General features: G+C 44.4%; 1 protein-coding gene across 2 annotated transcripts in view; it reads left to right on the forward strand.

The window, feature by feature from the left end:
- Positions 1-18,059, forward strand: part of LOC140133891 (protein Wnt-9a-like) — a 152,695-nt gene that overhangs the window by 51,585 nt on the left and 83,051 nt on the right. The window contains exon 2 of one of the 2 annotated variants that reach the window (XM_072154572.1): positions 14,839-14,964. The exons of the other annotated variant lie outside the window; for it this stretch is intronic. Within the exon in view, the coding sequence (XP_072010673.1) occupies positions 14,839-14,964 (126 nt within the window). The remainder of the gene's footprint in view (positions 1-14,838; positions 14,965-18,059) is intronic. 2 annotated transcript variants of the gene reach the window in all.

The following is an 18,059-nucleotide window of genomic DNA, read 5'->3' on the forward strand; positions in this document are numbered from 1 at the left end:
CTGCAAGGATATATTTCTGTGTACAGTATATAGTGACTGCAGGGATATAGTTATGTGTACAGTATATAGTGACTGCAGGGATATAGTTATGTGTACAGTATATAGTGACTGTAGGGATATATTTCTGTGTGCAGTATATAGTGACTGCAGGGATATAATAATGTGTGCTGTATATAGTAACTGCAGGGATATATTTATGTGTGCTGTATATAGTAACTGCAGGGATATATTTCTGTGTGCAGTGTATAGTGACTGCAGGGATATATATATATATGTGTACAGTATATAGTGACTGCAGGGATATAGTTAGGTGTACAGTGTATAGTGACTGCAGGGATATATATATGTGTGTACAGTATATAGTGACTGCAGGGATATAGGTATGTATACATCATATAGTGACTGCAGGGTTATATTTCTGTGTGCTGTATATAGTGACTGCAAGGATATAGTTGTGTACGCAGTATATAGTGACTGCAGGGATATAGTTATGTGTACAGTGTATAGTGACTGCAGGGATATATATATGTGTGTACAGTATATAGTGACTGCAGGGATATAGGTATGTATACGTCATATAGTGACTGCAGGGATATATTTCTGTGTAGTGTATATAGTGACTGCAGGGATATAGTTGTGTACACAGTATATAGTGACTGCAGGGATATAGTTGTGTACGCAGTATATAGTGACTGCAGGGATATAGTTATGTGTACAGTGTATAGTGACTGCAGGGATATATATATGTGTGTACAGTATATAGTGACTGCAGGGATATAGGTATGTATACATCATATAGTGACTGCAGGGATATATTTCTGTGTACTGTATATTGTGACTGCAGGGATATAGTTGTGTACACAGTATATAGTGACTGCAGGGATATAGTTATGTGTACAGTATATAGTGACTGCAGGGATATAGTTATGTGTACAGTATATAGTGACTGTAGGGATAATTTCTGTGTGCAGTATATAGTGAATGTAGGGATATATTTCTGTGTGCTTTATGTAGTGACTGCAGGGATATATTTCTGTGTGCAGTATATAGTGACTGCAGGGATATATTTATGTGTACAGTATATAGTGACTGCAGTGATATATTTATGTGTACAGTATATAGTGACTGCAGGGATATATTTATGTATACAGTATTTAATGACTGCAAGGATATATTTCTGTGTACAGTATATAGTGACTGCAGGGATATATTTCTGTGTACAGTATATTGTGCTTGCAGGTATATATTTCTGTGTACAGTATATAGTGACTGCAAGGACATATTTATGTGTACAGTATATAGTGACTGCAGGGATATAATTATATATGCAGTATATAGTGACTGCAGGGATATAGTTATGTGTACAGTGTATAGTGACTGCAGGGATATAGTTATGTGTACAGTATATAGTGCTTGCAGAGATATAAATATGTGTACAGTATATAGTGCTTGCAGGGATATAGTTATGTGTACAGTATATAGTGACTGCAGGGATATATTTCTGTGTGCAGTGTATATAGTGACTGCAGGGATATATTTATGTGTACAGTATATAGTGACTGCAGGGATATATTTCTGTGTACAGTATTTAATGACTGCAGGGATATAGTTATGTGTACAGTATATAGTGACTGCAGGGATATATCGCCTTGTACAGTATATAGTGACTGCAGGGATATAGTTATGTGTACAGTATATAGTAACTGCATGGATATATCTATGTGCACAGTATATAGTGACGGCAGGGATATAATTATGTATGCAGTATATAGTGACTGCAGGGATATATATGTGTGTACATTATATAGTGTCTGCAGGGATATATTTACATGTATAGTATATACTGACTGCAGGGATATATATGTGTGTACACTATATAGTGACTGCGGGGATATAGTTATGTATACATCATATAGTGACTGCAGGGATATATTTATGTGTGCTGTATATAGTGACTGCAGGGATATATTTATGTCTACAGTATATAGTGACTGTAGGGATATATTTCTGTGTGCAGTATATAGTGACTGCAGGGACATAATTATGTGTGCTGTATATAGTGACTGCAGGGATATATTTCTATGTACAGTATATAGTGATTGCAGGGATATATTTCTGTGTGCAGTATATAGTGACTGCAGGGATATAGTTATGTGTAAAGTATATAGTGACTGCAGGGATATAGTTATGTGTACAGTATATAGTGACTGCAGGGATATAGTTATGTGTACAGTATATAGTGACTGCAGGGATATAGTTATGTGTATAGTATATAGTGGCTGCAGGGATATAGTTATGTGTATAGCATATAGTGACTGCAGGGATATATTTCTGTGTGCAGTATATAGTGACTGCATGGATATAGTTATGTGTACAGTGTATAGTGACTGCAGGGATATTTATATGTGTGTACAGTATATAATGACTGCAGGGATATATATGTGTGTACAGTATATAGTGACTGCAGGGATATATATGTGTGTACAGTATATAGTGACTGCAGGGATATATATATGTGTGTACAGTATATAGTGACTGCAGGGATATAGTTATATATACATCATATAGTGACTGCAGGGATATATTTCTGTGTGCTGTATATTGTGACTGCAGGGATATAGTTATGTGTATAGTATATAGTGACTTCAGGGATATATTTCTGTGTGCAGTATATAGTGATTGCAGGGATATATTTCTGTGTGCAGTATATAGTGACTGCAGGGATATAGTTATGTGTAAAGTATATAGTGACTGCAGGGATATAGTTATGTGTACAGTATATAGTGACTGCAGGGATATAGTTATGTGTACAGTATATAGTGACTGCAGGGATATATTTCTGTGTGCAGTATATTGTGACTGCAGGGATATAGTTATGTGTATAGCATATAGTGACTGCTGGGATATATTTCTGTGTGCAGTATATAGTGACTGCATGGATATAGTTATGTGTACAGTGTATAGTGACTGCAGGGATATTTATATGTGTGTACAGTATATAATGACTGCAGGGATATATATGTGTGTACAGTATATAGTGACTGCAGGGATATATATGTGTGTACAGTATATAGTGACTGCAGGGATATATATATGTGTGTACAGTATATAGTGACTGCAGGGATATATATATATGTGTGTACAGTATATAGTGACTGCAGGGATATATTTCTGTGTGCTGTATATAGTGACTGCAGGGATATATTTCTGTGTGCTGTATATAGTGACTGCAGGGATATAGTAATGTGTACAGTATATAGTGACTGCAGGGATATAGTTATGTATACATCATATAGTGACTACAGGGATATATTTACACGTATAGTATATAGTGACTGCAGGGATATATATGTGTGTACAGTATATAGTGACTGCAGGGATATAGTTATGTATACATCATATATTGACTGCAGGGATATATTTCTGTGTGCAGTATATTGTGACTGCAGGGATATAGTTATGTGTATAGCAAATAGTGACTGCTGGGATATATTTCTGTGTGCAGTATATAGTGACTGCAGGGATATTTTTCTGTGTGCAGTATATAGTGACTGTAGGGATATAGTTATGTGTACAGTATATAGTGACTGTAGGGATATATTTCTGTGTGCTTTATATAGTGACTGCAGGGATATATTTCTGTGTGCAGTGTATATAGTGACTGCAGGGATATATTTATGTGTACAGTATATAGTGACTGCAGGGATATATTTCTGTGTACAGTATTTAATGACTTCAGGGATATATTTCTGTGTACAGTATATAGTGACTGCAGGGATATATTTCTGTGTACAGTATATAGTGACTGCAGGGATATATTTCTGTGTACAGTATATAGTGACTGCAGGGATATATTTCTGTGTACAGTATATAGTGACTGCAGGGATATAGTTATGTGTACAGTATATAGTGACTGCAGGGATATAAGTATGTGTACAGTGTATAGTGACTGCAGGGATATATTTATGTGTACAGTGTATAGTGACTGCAGGGATATATTTATGTGTGTACAGTATATAGTGACTGCAGGGATATATTTATGTGTGTACAGTATATAGTGACTGCAGGGATATAGTTATGTATACATCATATAGTGACTGCAGGGATATATTTCTGTGTGCTGTATATTGTGACTGCAGGGATATAGTTATGTGTATAGTATATAGTGACTGCAGGGATATATTTCTGTGTGCATTATATAGTGACTGCAGGGATATATTTCTGTGTGCAGTGTATATAGTGACTGCAGGGATATATTTATGTGTACAGTATATAGTGACTGCAGGGATATATTTCTGTGTACAGTATTTAATGACTTCAGGGATATATTTCTGTGTACAGTATATAGTGACTGCAGGGATATATTTCTGTGTACAGTATATAGTGACTGCAGGGATATATTTCTGTGTACAGTATATAGTGACTGCAGGGATATAGTTATGTGTACAGTATATAGTGACTGCAGGGATATAAGTATGTTTTCAGTGTATAGTGACTGCAGGGATATATTTATGTGTACAGTGACTGCAGGGATATATTTATGTGTGTACAGTATATAGTGACTGCAGGGATATATTTATGTGTGTACAGTATATAGTGACTGCAGGGATATAGTTATGTATACATCATATAGTGACTGCAGGGATATATTTCTGTGTGCTGTATATTGTGACTGCAGGGATATAGTTATGTGTATAGTATATAGTGACTGCAGGGATATATTTCTGTGTGCATTATATAGTGACTGCAGGGATATATTTCTGTGTGCAGTATATAGTGACTGTAGGGATATAGTTATGTACAGTATGTAGTGACTGCAGGGATATATTTATGTGTACAGTATATAGTGACTGTAGGGATATATTTCTGTGTGCTTTATATAGTGACTGCAGGGATATATTTCTGTGTGCAGTGTATATAGTGACTGCAGGGTTATATTTCTGTGTGCAGTGTATATAGTGACTGCAGGGATATATTTCTGTGTACAGTATATAGTGACTGCAGGGATATATTTCTGTGTACAGTATATAGTGACTGCAGGGATATAATTATGTGTACAGTATATAGTGACTGCAGGGATATAAGTATGTGTACAGTGTATAGTGACTGCAGGGATATAGTTATGTGTGTACAGTATATAGTGACTGCAGGGATATATTTATGTATACAGTGTATAGTGACTGCAGGGATATATTTATGTGTACAGTATATAGTGACTGTAGGGATATATTTATGTGTGTACAGTATATAGTGACTGCAGGGATATATTTATGTGTACAGTGTATAGTGACTGCAGGGATATATTTATGTGTGTACAGTATATAGTGACTGCAGGGATATATAAATGTATACAGTGTATAGTGACTGCAGGGATATATTTATGTATACAGTATATAGTGACTGTAGGGATATGTGTACAGTATAGTGACTGCAGGGATATATATATGTGTGTACAGTATATAGTGACTGCAGGGATATATTTCTGTGTTGTTGCTGTATGTTTACTGTAGATGTATATTTGCTTCTTTATTTCATTTTTACAAATTTTGGTGCTATTTCATTTTTTCATTTTTTCATTTCTTTATTGTCTGCTTAGCACCGCAGGACGCCTGGCCCTGGATAGAGATAGATAGAGGAGAGATGAGAGGGATGTGTAGTGTGCGGCCTGACCCTGGATAGAGATAGATAGAGGAGAGATGAGAGGGATGTGTAGTGTGCGGCCTGGCCCTGGATAGAGATAGATAGAGGAGAGATGAGAGGGATGTGTAGTGTGCGGCCTGGCCCTGGATAGAGATAGATAGAGGAGAGATGAGAGGGATGTGTAGTGTGCGGCCTGACCCTGGATAGAGATAGATAGAGGAGAGATGAGAGGGATGTGTAGTGTGCGGCCTGGCCCTGGATAGAGATAGATAGAGGAGAGATGAGAGGGATGTGTAGTGTGCGGCCTGGCCCTGGATAGAGATAGATAGAGGAGAGATGAGAGGGATGTGTAGTGTGCGGCCTGGCCCTGGATAGAGATAGATAGAGGAGAGATGAGAGGGATGTGTAGCGTGCGGCCTGGCCCTGGATAGAGATAGATAGAGGAGAGATGAGAAGGATGTGTAGCGTGCGGCCTGGCCCTGGATAGAGATAGATAGAGGAGAGATGAGAGGGATGTGTAGTGTGCGGCCTGACCCTGGATAGAGATAGATAGAGGAGAGATGAGAGGGATGTGTAGTGTGCGGCCTGGCCCTGGATAGAGATAGAGGAGAGATGAGAGGGATGTGTAGTGTGCGGCCTGGCCCTGGATAGAGATAGATAGAGGGAGAGATGAGAGGGATGTGTAGCGTGCGGCCTGGCCCTGGATAGAGATAGATAGAGGAGAGATGAGAGGGATGTGTAGCGTGCGGCCTGGCCCTGGATAGAGATAGATAGAGGAGAGATGAGAGGGATGTGTAGCGTGCGGCCTGGCCCTGGATAGAGATAGATAGAGGAGAGATGAGAGGGATGTGTAGCGTGCAGCCTGGCCCTGGATAGAGATAGATAGAGGAGAGATGAGAGGGATGTGTAGTGTGCGGCCTGGCCCTGGTTAGAGATAGATAGAGGGAGAGATGAGAAGGATGTGTAGCGTGGGGCCTGGCCCTGGATAGAGATAGATAGAGGGAGAGATGAGAGGGATGTGTAGTGTGCGGCCTGGCCCTGGATAGAGATAGATAGAGGAGAGATGAGAGGGATGTGTAGTCTGCGGCCTGGCCCTGGATAGAGATAGATAGAGGGAGAGATGAGAGGGATATGTAGCGTGCGGCCTGGCGCTGGATAGAGATAGATAGAGGAGAGATGAGAGGGATGTGTAGCGTGCGGCCTGGCGCTGGATAGAGATAGATAGAGGAGAGATGAGAGGGATGTGTAGCGTGCGGCCTGGCCCTGGATAGAGATAGATAGAGGAGAGATGAGAGGGATGTGTAGTGTGCGGCCTGGCCCTGGATAGAGATAGATAGAGGAGAGATGAGAGGGATGTGTAGCGTGCGGCCTGGCCCTGGATAGAGATAGATAGAGGGAGAGATGAGAGGGATGTGTAGTGTGTGGCCTGGCCCTGGATAGAGATAGATAGAGGAGAGATGAGAGGGATATGTAGCGTGGGGCCTGGCCCTGGATAGAGATAGATAGAGGAGAGATGAGAGGGATGTGTAGCGTGCGGCCTGGCCCTGGCTAGAGATAGATAGAGGAGGGATGAGAGGGATGTGTAGCGTGCGGCCTGACCCTGGATAGAGATAGATAGAGGAGAGATGAGAGGGATGTGTAGCGTGCGGCCTGGCCCTGGCTAGAGATAGATAGAGGAGAGATGAGAGGGATGTGTAGCGTGCGGCCTGGCCCTGGATAGAGATAGAGGAGAGATGAGAGGGATATGTAGTGTGCGGCCTGACCCTGGATAGAGATAGATAGAGGAGAGATGAGAGGGATGTGTAGTGTGCGGCCTGGCCCTGGATAGAGATAGATAGAGGAGAGATGAGAGGGATGTGTAGTGTGCGGCCTGGCCCTGGATAGAGATAGATAGAGGAGAGATGAGAGGGATGTGTAGCGTGCGGCCTGGCCCTGGATAGAGATAGATAGAGGAGAGATGAGAGGGATATGTAGCGTGGGGCCTGACCCTGGATAGAGATAGAGGAGAGATGAGAGGGATGTGTAGTGTGCGGCCTGGCCCTGGATAGAGATAGATAGAGGAGAGATGAGAGGGATGTGTAGTGTGCGGCCTGGCCCTGGATAGAGATAGATAGAGGAGAGATGAGAGGGATGTGTAATCTGCGGCCTGGCCCTGGATAGAGATAGATAGAGGGAGAGATGAGAGGGATGTGTAGCGTGCGGCCTGGCACTGGATAGAGATAGATAGAGGAGAGATGAGAGGGATGTGTAGTGTGCGGCCTGGCACTGGATAGAGATAGAGGAGAGATGAGAGGGATGTGTAGCGTGCGGCCTGGCCCTGGATAGAGATAGATAGAGGAGAGATGAGAGGGATGTGTAGCGTGTGGCCTGGCCCTGGATAGAGATAGATAGAGGAGAGATGAGAGGGATGTGTAGCGTGCGGCCTGGCCCTGGATAGAGATAGATAGAGGAGAGATGAGAGGGATGTGTAGCGTGCGGCCTGGCGCTGGATAGAGATAGATAGAGGAGAGATGAGAGGGATGTGTAGCGTGCGGCCTGGCCCTGGATAGAGATAGATAGAGGAGAGATGAGAGGGATGTGTAGTGTGCGGCCTGGCCCTGGATAGAGATAGAGGAGAGATGAGAGGGATGTGTAGTGTGCGGCCTGGCCCTGGATAGAGATAGAGGAGAGATGAGAGGGATGTGTAGTGTGCGGCCTGGCCCTGGATAGAGATAGATAGAGGAGAGATGAGAGGGATGTGTAGTCTGCGGCCTGGCCCTGGATAGAGATAGATAGAGGGAGAGATGAGAGGGATATGTAGCGTGCGGCCTGGCCCTGGATAGAGATAGATAGAGGAGAGATGAGAGGGATGTGTAGTGTGCGGCCTGGCACTGGATAGAGATAGATAGAGGGAGAGATGAGAGGGATGTGTAGCGTGCGGCCTGACCCTGGATAGAGATAGAGGAGAGATGAGAGGGATGTGTAGCGTGCGGCCTGGCACTGGATAGAGATAGATAGAGGAGAGATGAGAGGGATGTGTAGCGTGCGGCCTGGCGCTGGATAGAGATAGATAGAGGAGAGATGAGAGGGATGTGTAGCGTGCGGCCTGGCCCTGGATAGAGATAGATAGAGGAGAGATGAGAGGGATGTGTAGTGTGCGGCCTGGCCCTGGATAGAGATAGATAGAGGAGAGATGAGAGGGATGTGTAGCGTGCGGCCTGACCCTGGATAGAGATAGATAGAGGAGAGATGAGAGGGATGTGTAGCGTGCGGCCTGGCACTGGATAGAGATAGATAGAGGAGAGATGAGAGGGATGTGTAGCGTGCGGCCTGGCGCTGGATAGAGATAGAGGAGAGATGAGAGGGATGTGTAGCGTGCGGCCTGGCCCTGGATAGAGATAGATAGAGGAGGGATGAGAGGGATGTGTAGTGTGCGGCCTGTCCCTGGATAGAGATAGATAGAGGAGAGATGAGAGGGATGTGTAGTGTGCGGCCTGGCCCTGGATAGAGATAGATAGAGGAGAGATGAGAGGGATGTGTAGTCTGCGGCCTGGCCCTGGATAGAGATAGAGGAGAGATGAGAGGGATGTGTAGCGTGCGGCCTGGCACTGGATAGAGATAGATAGAGGAGAGATGAGAGGGATGTGTAGCGTGCGGCCTGGTGCTGGATAGAGATAGATAGAGGAGAGATGAGAGGGATGTGTAGCGTGCGGCCTGGCCCTGGATAGAGATAGATAGAGGAGAGATGAGAGGGATGTGTAGTGTGCGGCCTGGCCCTGGATAGAGATAGATAGAGGAGAGATGAGAGGGATGTGTAGCATGCGGCCTGGCCCTGGATAGAGATAGAGGGAGAGATGAGAGGGATGTGTAGCGTGCGGCCTGGCCCTGGATAGAGATAGATAGAGGAGAGATGAGAGGGATGTGTAGTGTGCGGCCTGGCACTGGATAGAGATAGATAGAGGGAGAGATGAGAGGGATGTGTAGTGTGCGGCCTGGCCCTGGATAGAGATAGAGGGAGAGATGAGAGGGATGTGTAGTGTGCGGCCTGGCCCTGGATAGAGATAGATAGAGGGAGAGATGAGAGGGATGTGTAGTGTGCGGCCTGGCCCTGGATAGAGATAGATAGAGGAGAGATGAGAGGGATGTGTAGCGTGCGGCCTGGCGCTGGATAGAGATAGAGGAGAGATGAGAGGGATGTGTAGCGTGCGGCCTGGCCCTGGATAGAGATAGATAGAGGAGGGATGAGAGGGATGTGTAGTGTGCGGCCTGGCCCTGGATAGAGATAGATAGAGGAGAGATGAGAGGGATGTGTAGTGTGCGGCCTGGCCCTGGATAGAGATAGATAGAGGAGAGATGAGAGGGATGTGTAGTGTGCGGCCTGGCCCTGGATAGAGATAGATAGAGGGAGAGATGAGAGGGATGTGTAGCGTGCAGCGTCTGTTCTCTGTATTCTTGGAGATTTCTGGATTCTCTGATCTTCTTCTTTGATGTTCTTTCCGCACTTGCCCCCATTCTGAGTAAATTGCACGTCAGTTCTGACCGCACCTAAAACCGGACAGGACTGAGCGATACAAAGCGAGATCTGAGGCTGGAGATGTCACCGTCTAGACACACAAATTGTAGATGTGCACATTCTGTCTTCAGTGTTTGGGATCCGGCCAATGGGTGCGGGGAGTACAAGGGAACTGGGGAACTGAAGCCATGGCCCCTAGAGGAGCAGCCGGGGCCCCATGTCACATATAGGCCTGCCTGTACACAGTATGGTGACCACACACGTATAAAGTCAGGGGGTGGGGCTGTGACTACCTCTCAAACAAACAAAATCTATGATGAAGAGGGGATCTGGAATGGCGGATATAAGGTCAGAGTGCAGCTGATCCAGGACCGGGGAGTCACCAGACATCTGCCGCACGTCTTCTTCTTGGGCTCTGACAGGGGGATATGTTACTATCCCGGGCAGCCAAGACTGTGCCACAGATGTGGCGGCCGGCACATGGCGTATTCCTGCCCTTATGCCAAATGTTCCCTGTGTGGAGAGCTGGGACATCGGAGAGACGCCTGTACAGGACACGTGAGGTGCAATCTCTGCTCGCTTTATGGACATACTTTTCTGGATTGTCCAGACGCTCAGCATAATAAGACCTGTGAGCCGCCAGGTGAGGAGACGGCAAAGGAAGGAGGAGGAGGAGATATACCTGCAGAAGAGGACCTCAACCACGAGCACCATAGCTCAGGGGACCTCACTGTGGGCTCTGGTGCTGGAGTCCAGAGTTCAGGTGACCCTGGATGTCAGGGCTTGAGTGATCCAGTTACAGATCCAGTAGAGCAGCAAGTAGAGATGGTGGATGTCCAGCCTGAGGTGTCATCAGTTACTGGAGTGACCTCTGAGGTACCTGAAGATGCCTCCAGCAGTTGTCCTAGTGCCGGTACCACCACAGAAGCGATGCAGCCTATGGATGATGATGGTTTCAAGGTGGTAAAACGTAAACATGTGGCATCTGGACTGGAGTCTGGGAAACATCTATCTGCAGGAGCATCGCCGGATGTGGAGATCTCTCCTGGGAAATTCCATGTCTTAGGAGAAGAAGTGGGAGATGCGTGTGATCCTGACATCCCGGAGCGCGGTGTGGAGGAGCCGGCTGAGGAGAACATTGCCGTGTCCATGTCCACCAAGAGGTGGGGAACAAAAGGACACAGTAGTGGTAGAAGGAAGAAGACCAGGAAATCTAAGTGACCTGCAGGAGTCTGAAGATCGGTGTTTATGTTGTGTGGGGACTTTAGTTGTGTCTAGTGATGGTGACGGCTCTGGTGATTGGTGACGGCTCTGGTGATGGTGACGGCTCTGGTGACGGCTCTGGTGACGGCTCTGGTGATGGTGACGGCTCTGGTGATTGGTGACGGCTCTGGTGATGGTGACGGCTCTGGTGACGGCTCTGGTGACGGCTCTGGTGACGGCTCTGGTGATGGTGACGGCTCTGGTGATGGTGACGGCTCTGGTGATTGGTGACGGCTCTGGTGATGGTGACGGCTCTGGTGACGGCTCTGGTGACGGCTCTGGTGACGGCTCTGGTGATGGTGACGGCTCTGGTGATGGTGACGGCTCTGGTGATGGTGACGGCTCTGGTGATGGTGACGGCTCTGGTGATTGGTGACGGCTGAGATATGAGACTTGATGAGACTTATCTGAGTAATATTGTCCAGCAGGCCGGCCTTGTGGATTGTTGTAGGGTCTTATAATTGTCTTGTGTATCATGTGTGAATATTTTGTATTTGTGTATTATAAATAAAAAGATTGACTACCTCTCACACAGGATATACAGGCAGGGGGTGGGGCTGTGACTACCTCTCACACAGGATATACAGGCAGGGGGCGGGGCTGTGACTACCTCTCACACAGGATATACAGGCAGGGAGCGGGGCTGTGACTACCTCTCACACAGGATATACAGGCAGGAGGCGGGGCTGTGACTACCTCTCACACAGGACATACAAGCAGGGAGCGGGGCTGTGACTACCACTCACACAGGATATACAGGCAGGGGGCGGGGCATCACACAGGATATACAGGCAGGGGGCGGGGCTGTGACTACCTCTCACACAGGATATACAGGCAGGGGGTGGGGCTGTGACTACCTCTCACACAGGATATACAGGCAGGGGGCGGGGCTGTGACTACCTCTCACACAGGATATACAGGCAGGGGGCGGGGCTGTGACTACCTCTCACACAGGATATACAGGCAGGGGGCGGGGCTGTGACTACCTCTCACACAGGACATACAGGCAGGGGGCGGGGCTGTGACTACCTCTCACACAGGATATACAGGCAGGGGGCGGGGCTGTGACTACCTCTCACACAGGATATACAGGCAGGGGGCGGGGCTGTGACTACCTCTCACACAGGATATACAGACAGGGGGCGGGGCTGTGACTACCCCTCACACAGGATATACAGGCAGGGGGCGGGGCTGTGACTACCTCTCACACAGGATATACAGGCAGGGGGCGGGGCTGTGACTACCCCTCACACAGGATATACAGGCAGGGGGCGGGGCTGTGACTACCTCTCACACAGGATATACAGGCAGGGGGCGGGGCTGTGACTACCTCTCACACAGGATATACAGGCAGGGGGCGGGGCTGTGACTACTTCTCACACAGGATATACAGGCAGGGGGCGGGGCTGTGACTACCTCTCACACAGAATATACAGGCAGGGGGCGGGGCTGTGACTACCCCTCACACAGGATATACAGGCAGGGGGCGGGGCTGTGACAAATGAGGCAAATGTTTGTGGGGGTTCAGGTTTGCACCCCACGCTCTGCTCCTCTCTGCTGGCCCCCTGCCCCTCTGTACAGTATTTCGTTAGACCTCTGTTCATCTCCTATTATCAGAAATCCTGGACCCCCCGGACCCCCATCTCTGTATCAGATGCAGTAACATAATCCAGATACTAATCTTAGACGGCGCTGGTGTTTCTGGGGGGCCGGGGACGTAACATTCGTCTATGATAAATCCCTCCCCCGCTGTGCGGAGCCTCCGCTCTGGGGGTCTCGGTTACATTGTATCCTTGTGTGACATCATGTATCACTGATAGTAATCTATCGTTGTGTCCAGTTTAGGGGTGCAGTTCTCCCCGTTGTGTCCAGTTTAGGGGTGCAGTTCTCCCCGTTGTGTCCAGTTTAGGGGGTGCAGTTCTCCTCGTTGTGTCCAGTTTAGGGGTGCAGTTCTCCTCGTTGTGTCCAGTTTAGGGGTGCAGTTCTCCTCGTTGTGTCCAGTTTAGGGGTGCAGTTCTCCCCGTTGTGTCCAGTTTAGGGGTGCAGTTCTCCTCGTTGTGTCCAGTTTAGGGGTGCAGTTCTCCTCGTTGTGTCCAGTTTAGGGGTGCAGTTCTCCTCGTTGTGTCCAGTTTAGGGGGTGCAGTTCTCCTCGTTGTGTACAGTTTAGGGGTGCAGTTCTCCTCGTTGTGTCCAGTTTAGGGGTGCAGTTCTCCTCGTTGTGTCCAGTTTAGGGGTGCAGTTCTCCTCGTTGTGTCCAGTTTAGGGTGCAGTTCTCCCCATTGTGTCCAGTTTAGGGGTACAGCATTCCCCGTTGTGTCCAGTTTAGGGGGTGCAGTTCTCCTCGTTGTGTCCAGTTTAGGGGTGCAGTTCTCCTCGTTGTGTCCAGTTTAGGGGGTGCAGTTCTCCTCGTTGTGTCCAGTTTAGGGGTGTAGTTCTCCCCGTTGTGTCCAGTTTAGGGGTGCAGTTCTCCTCGTTGTGTCCAGTTTAGGGGTGCAGTTCTCCTCGTTGTGTCCAGTTTAGGGGTGCAGTTCTCCCCGTTGTGTCCAGTTTAGGGGTGCAGTTCTCCTCGTTGTGTCCAGTTTAGGGGTGCAGTTCTCCTCGTTGTGTCCAGTTTAGGGGTGCAGTTCTCCTCGTTGTGTCCAGTTTAGGGGGTGCAGTTCTCCTCGTTGTGTCCAGTTTAGGGGTGCAGTTCTCCTCGTTGTGTCCAGTTTAGGGGTGCAGTTCTCCTCGTTGTGTCCAGTTTAGGGGTGCAGTTCTCCTCGTTGTGTCCAGTTTAGGGGTGCAGTTCTCCTCGTTGTGTCCAGTTTAGGGGGTGCAGTTCTCCTCGTTGTGTCCAGTTTAGGGGTGCAGTTCTCCTCGTTGTGTCCAGTTTAGGGGTGCAGTTCTCCTCGTTGTGTCCAGTTTAGGGTGCAGTTCTCCCCATTGTGTCCAGTTTAGGGGTACAGCATTCCCCGTTGTGTCCAGTTTAGGGGTGCAGTTCTCCCCGTTGTGTCCAGTTTAGGGGTACAGCATTCCCCGTTGTGTCCAGTTTAGGGGTGCAGTTCTCCCCGTTGTGTCCAGTTTAGGGGTGCAGTTCTCGTTGTGTCCAGTTTAGGGGTGCAGTTCTCCCCGTTGTGTCCAGTTTAGGGGTGCAGTTCTCCCCGTTGTGTCCAGTTTAGGGGTGCAGTTCTCCTCGTTGTGCCCAGTTTAGGGGTGCAGTTCTCCTCGTTGTGTCCAGTTTAGGGGTGTAGTTCTCCCCGTTGTGTCCAGTTTAGGGGTGCAGTTCTCCTCGTTGTGTCCAGTTTAGGGGTGCAGTTCTCCTCGTTGTGTCCAGTTTAGGGGTGCAGTTCTCCCCGTTGTGTCCAGTTTAGGGGTGTAGTCCCCCAATAGGTTGCTCTGTACCCACCACTTATATGGTCACATTTAAAGGGCATTCCCCTGACCATATTTTACATGCCCCCCAGAAATCCAGCCCCTAAGCCCCTACGTGTCCAATCAAGATTGTCTGCAGAGGGGCGGAAAATTGGGCAGAGTCTTCAAGCACCCCGACCCGCGGAGGGACCCCCGCGCCATGGACGATACAGCCCACCGTGAGTAATCTGATGATATTCTGGACCTTTACTACGACAGGCGGAGACGCACGTAGATCGTGATGGGTGAGAAAATGATCAAATATGACGACATTTTATAAAATTACCAAATTTCCAGGTATAGAAGGCGCCAGGCATCACCTATGGCATTCAAAGGAACACGACTGCATTTCCAGGGACGGCCAAGAGGGGGTGCAGCATCTATGTGTAAATAGTATAATGGTGGCCCCTATATATAATATACAGCCAGTTATATACACATCATGTATAGATGTCCCTGTATATAATATACACATCATTTATAGATGCCCCTATATATAATATACACATCATGTATAGATGTCCCTATATATAATATACACATCATGTATACATGTCCCTGTATATAATATACACATCATTTATAGATGCCCCTGTATATAATACACACATCATGTATACATGTCCCTATATATAATATACACATCATTTATAGATGCCCCTGTATATAATACACACATCATGTATAGATGTCCCTGTATATAATATACACATCATGTATAGATGCCCCTGTATATAATATACACATCATGTATACATGTCCCTGTATATAATATACACATCATGTATAGATGCCCCTATATATAATATACACATCATGTATAGATGTCCCTATATATAATATACACATCATGTATACATGTCCCTATATATAATATACACATCATGTATAGATGCCCCTATATATAATATACACATCATGTATAGATGTCCCTGTATATAATATACACATCATGTATACATGCCCCTGTATATAATATACACATCATGTATAGATGCCCCTATATATAATATACACATCATGTATAGATGCCCCTGTATATAATATACACATCATGTATAGATGCCCCTATATATAATATACACATCATGTATAGATGCCCCTGTATATAATATACACATCATGTATAGATGTCCCTGTATATAATATACACATCATGTATAGATGCCCCTGTATATAATATACACATCATGTATAGATGCCCCTGTATATAATATACACATCATGTATAGATGCCCCTATATATAATATACACATCATGTATAGATGCCCCTATATATAATATACACATCATGTATAGATGCCCCTATATATAATATACACATAATGTATACATGTCCCTATATATAATATACACATCATGTATAGATGCCCCTATATATAATATACACATAATGTATACATGTCCCTATATATAATATACACATCATGTATAGATGCCCCTATATATAATATACACATCATGTATACATGTCCCTGTATATAATATACACATCATGTATACATGTCCCTATATATAATATACACATCATGTATACATGTCCCTATATATAATATACACATCATGTATAGATGCCCCTATATATAATATACACATAATGTATACATGTCCCTATATATAATATACACATCATGTATAGATGCCCCTATATATAATATACACATCATGTATACATGTCCCTATATATAATATACACATCATGTATAGATGCCCCTATATATAATATACACATAATGTATACATGTCCCTATATATAATATACACATCATGTATAGATGCCCCTATATATAATATACACATCATGTATACATGTCCCTGTATATAATATACACATCATGTATACATGTCCCTATATATAATATACACATCATGTATACATGTCCCTATATATAATATACACATCATGTATAGATGTCCCTGTATATAATATACACATCATGTATACATGTCCCTATATATAATATACACATCATGTATACATGTCCCTATATATAATATACACATCATGTATAGATGTCCCTGTATATAATATACACATCATGTATAGATGTCCCTGTATATAATATACACATCATGTATACATGTCCCTGTATATAATATACACATCATGTATAGATGCCCCTATATATAATATACACATCATGTATAGATGCCCCTATATATAATATACACATCATGTATAGATGTCCCTGTATATAATATACACACCATGTATAGATGTCCCTGTATATAATATACACACCATGTATAGATGTCCCTGTATATAATATACACACCATGTATAGATGTCCCTGTATATAATATACACACCATGTATAGATGTCCCTGTATATAATATACACATCATGTATAGATGCCCCTATATATAATATACACATCATGTATAGATGCCCCTATATATAATATACACATCATGTATAGATGCCCCTATATATAATATACACATCATGTATAGATGCCCCTATATATAATATACACATCATGTATACATGTCCCTATATATAATATACACATCATGTATACATGTCCCTATATATAATATACACATCATGTATACATGTCCCTATATATAATATACACATCATGTATAGATGTCCCTATATATAATATACACATCATGTATACATGTCCCTATATATAATATACACATCATGTATAGATGTCCCTATATATAATATACACATCATGTATAGATGCCCCTGTATATAATATACACATCATGTATACATGTCCCTATATATAATATACACATCATGTATACATGTCCCTATATATAATATACACATCATGTATAGATGTCCCTATATATAATATACACATCATGTATACATGTCCCTATATATAATATACACATCATGTATACATGTCCCTATATATAATATACACATCATGTATACATGTCCCTATATATAATATACACATCATGTATACATGCCCCTGTATATAATATACACATCATGTATAGATGCCCCTGTATATAATATACACATCATGTATACATGTCCCTGTATATAATATACACATCATGTATACATGTCCCTATATATAATATACACATCATGTATACATGTCCCTATATATAATATACACATCATGTATACATGCCCCTGTATATAATATACACATCATGTATACATGCCCCTGTATATAATATACACATCATGTATACATGTCCCTATATATAATATACACATCATGTATACATGTCCCTATATATAATATACACATCATGTATACATGTCCCTATATATAATATACACATCATGTATACAT

Source organism: Engystomops pustulosus, chromosome 5, assembly GCF_040894005.1.
Source record: "Engystomops pustulosus chromosome 5, aEngPut4.maternal, whole genome shotgun sequence".
Classification (NCBI taxonomy): Eukaryota; Metazoa; Chordata; class Amphibia; order Anura; family Leptodactylidae; genus Engystomops; species Engystomops pustulosus.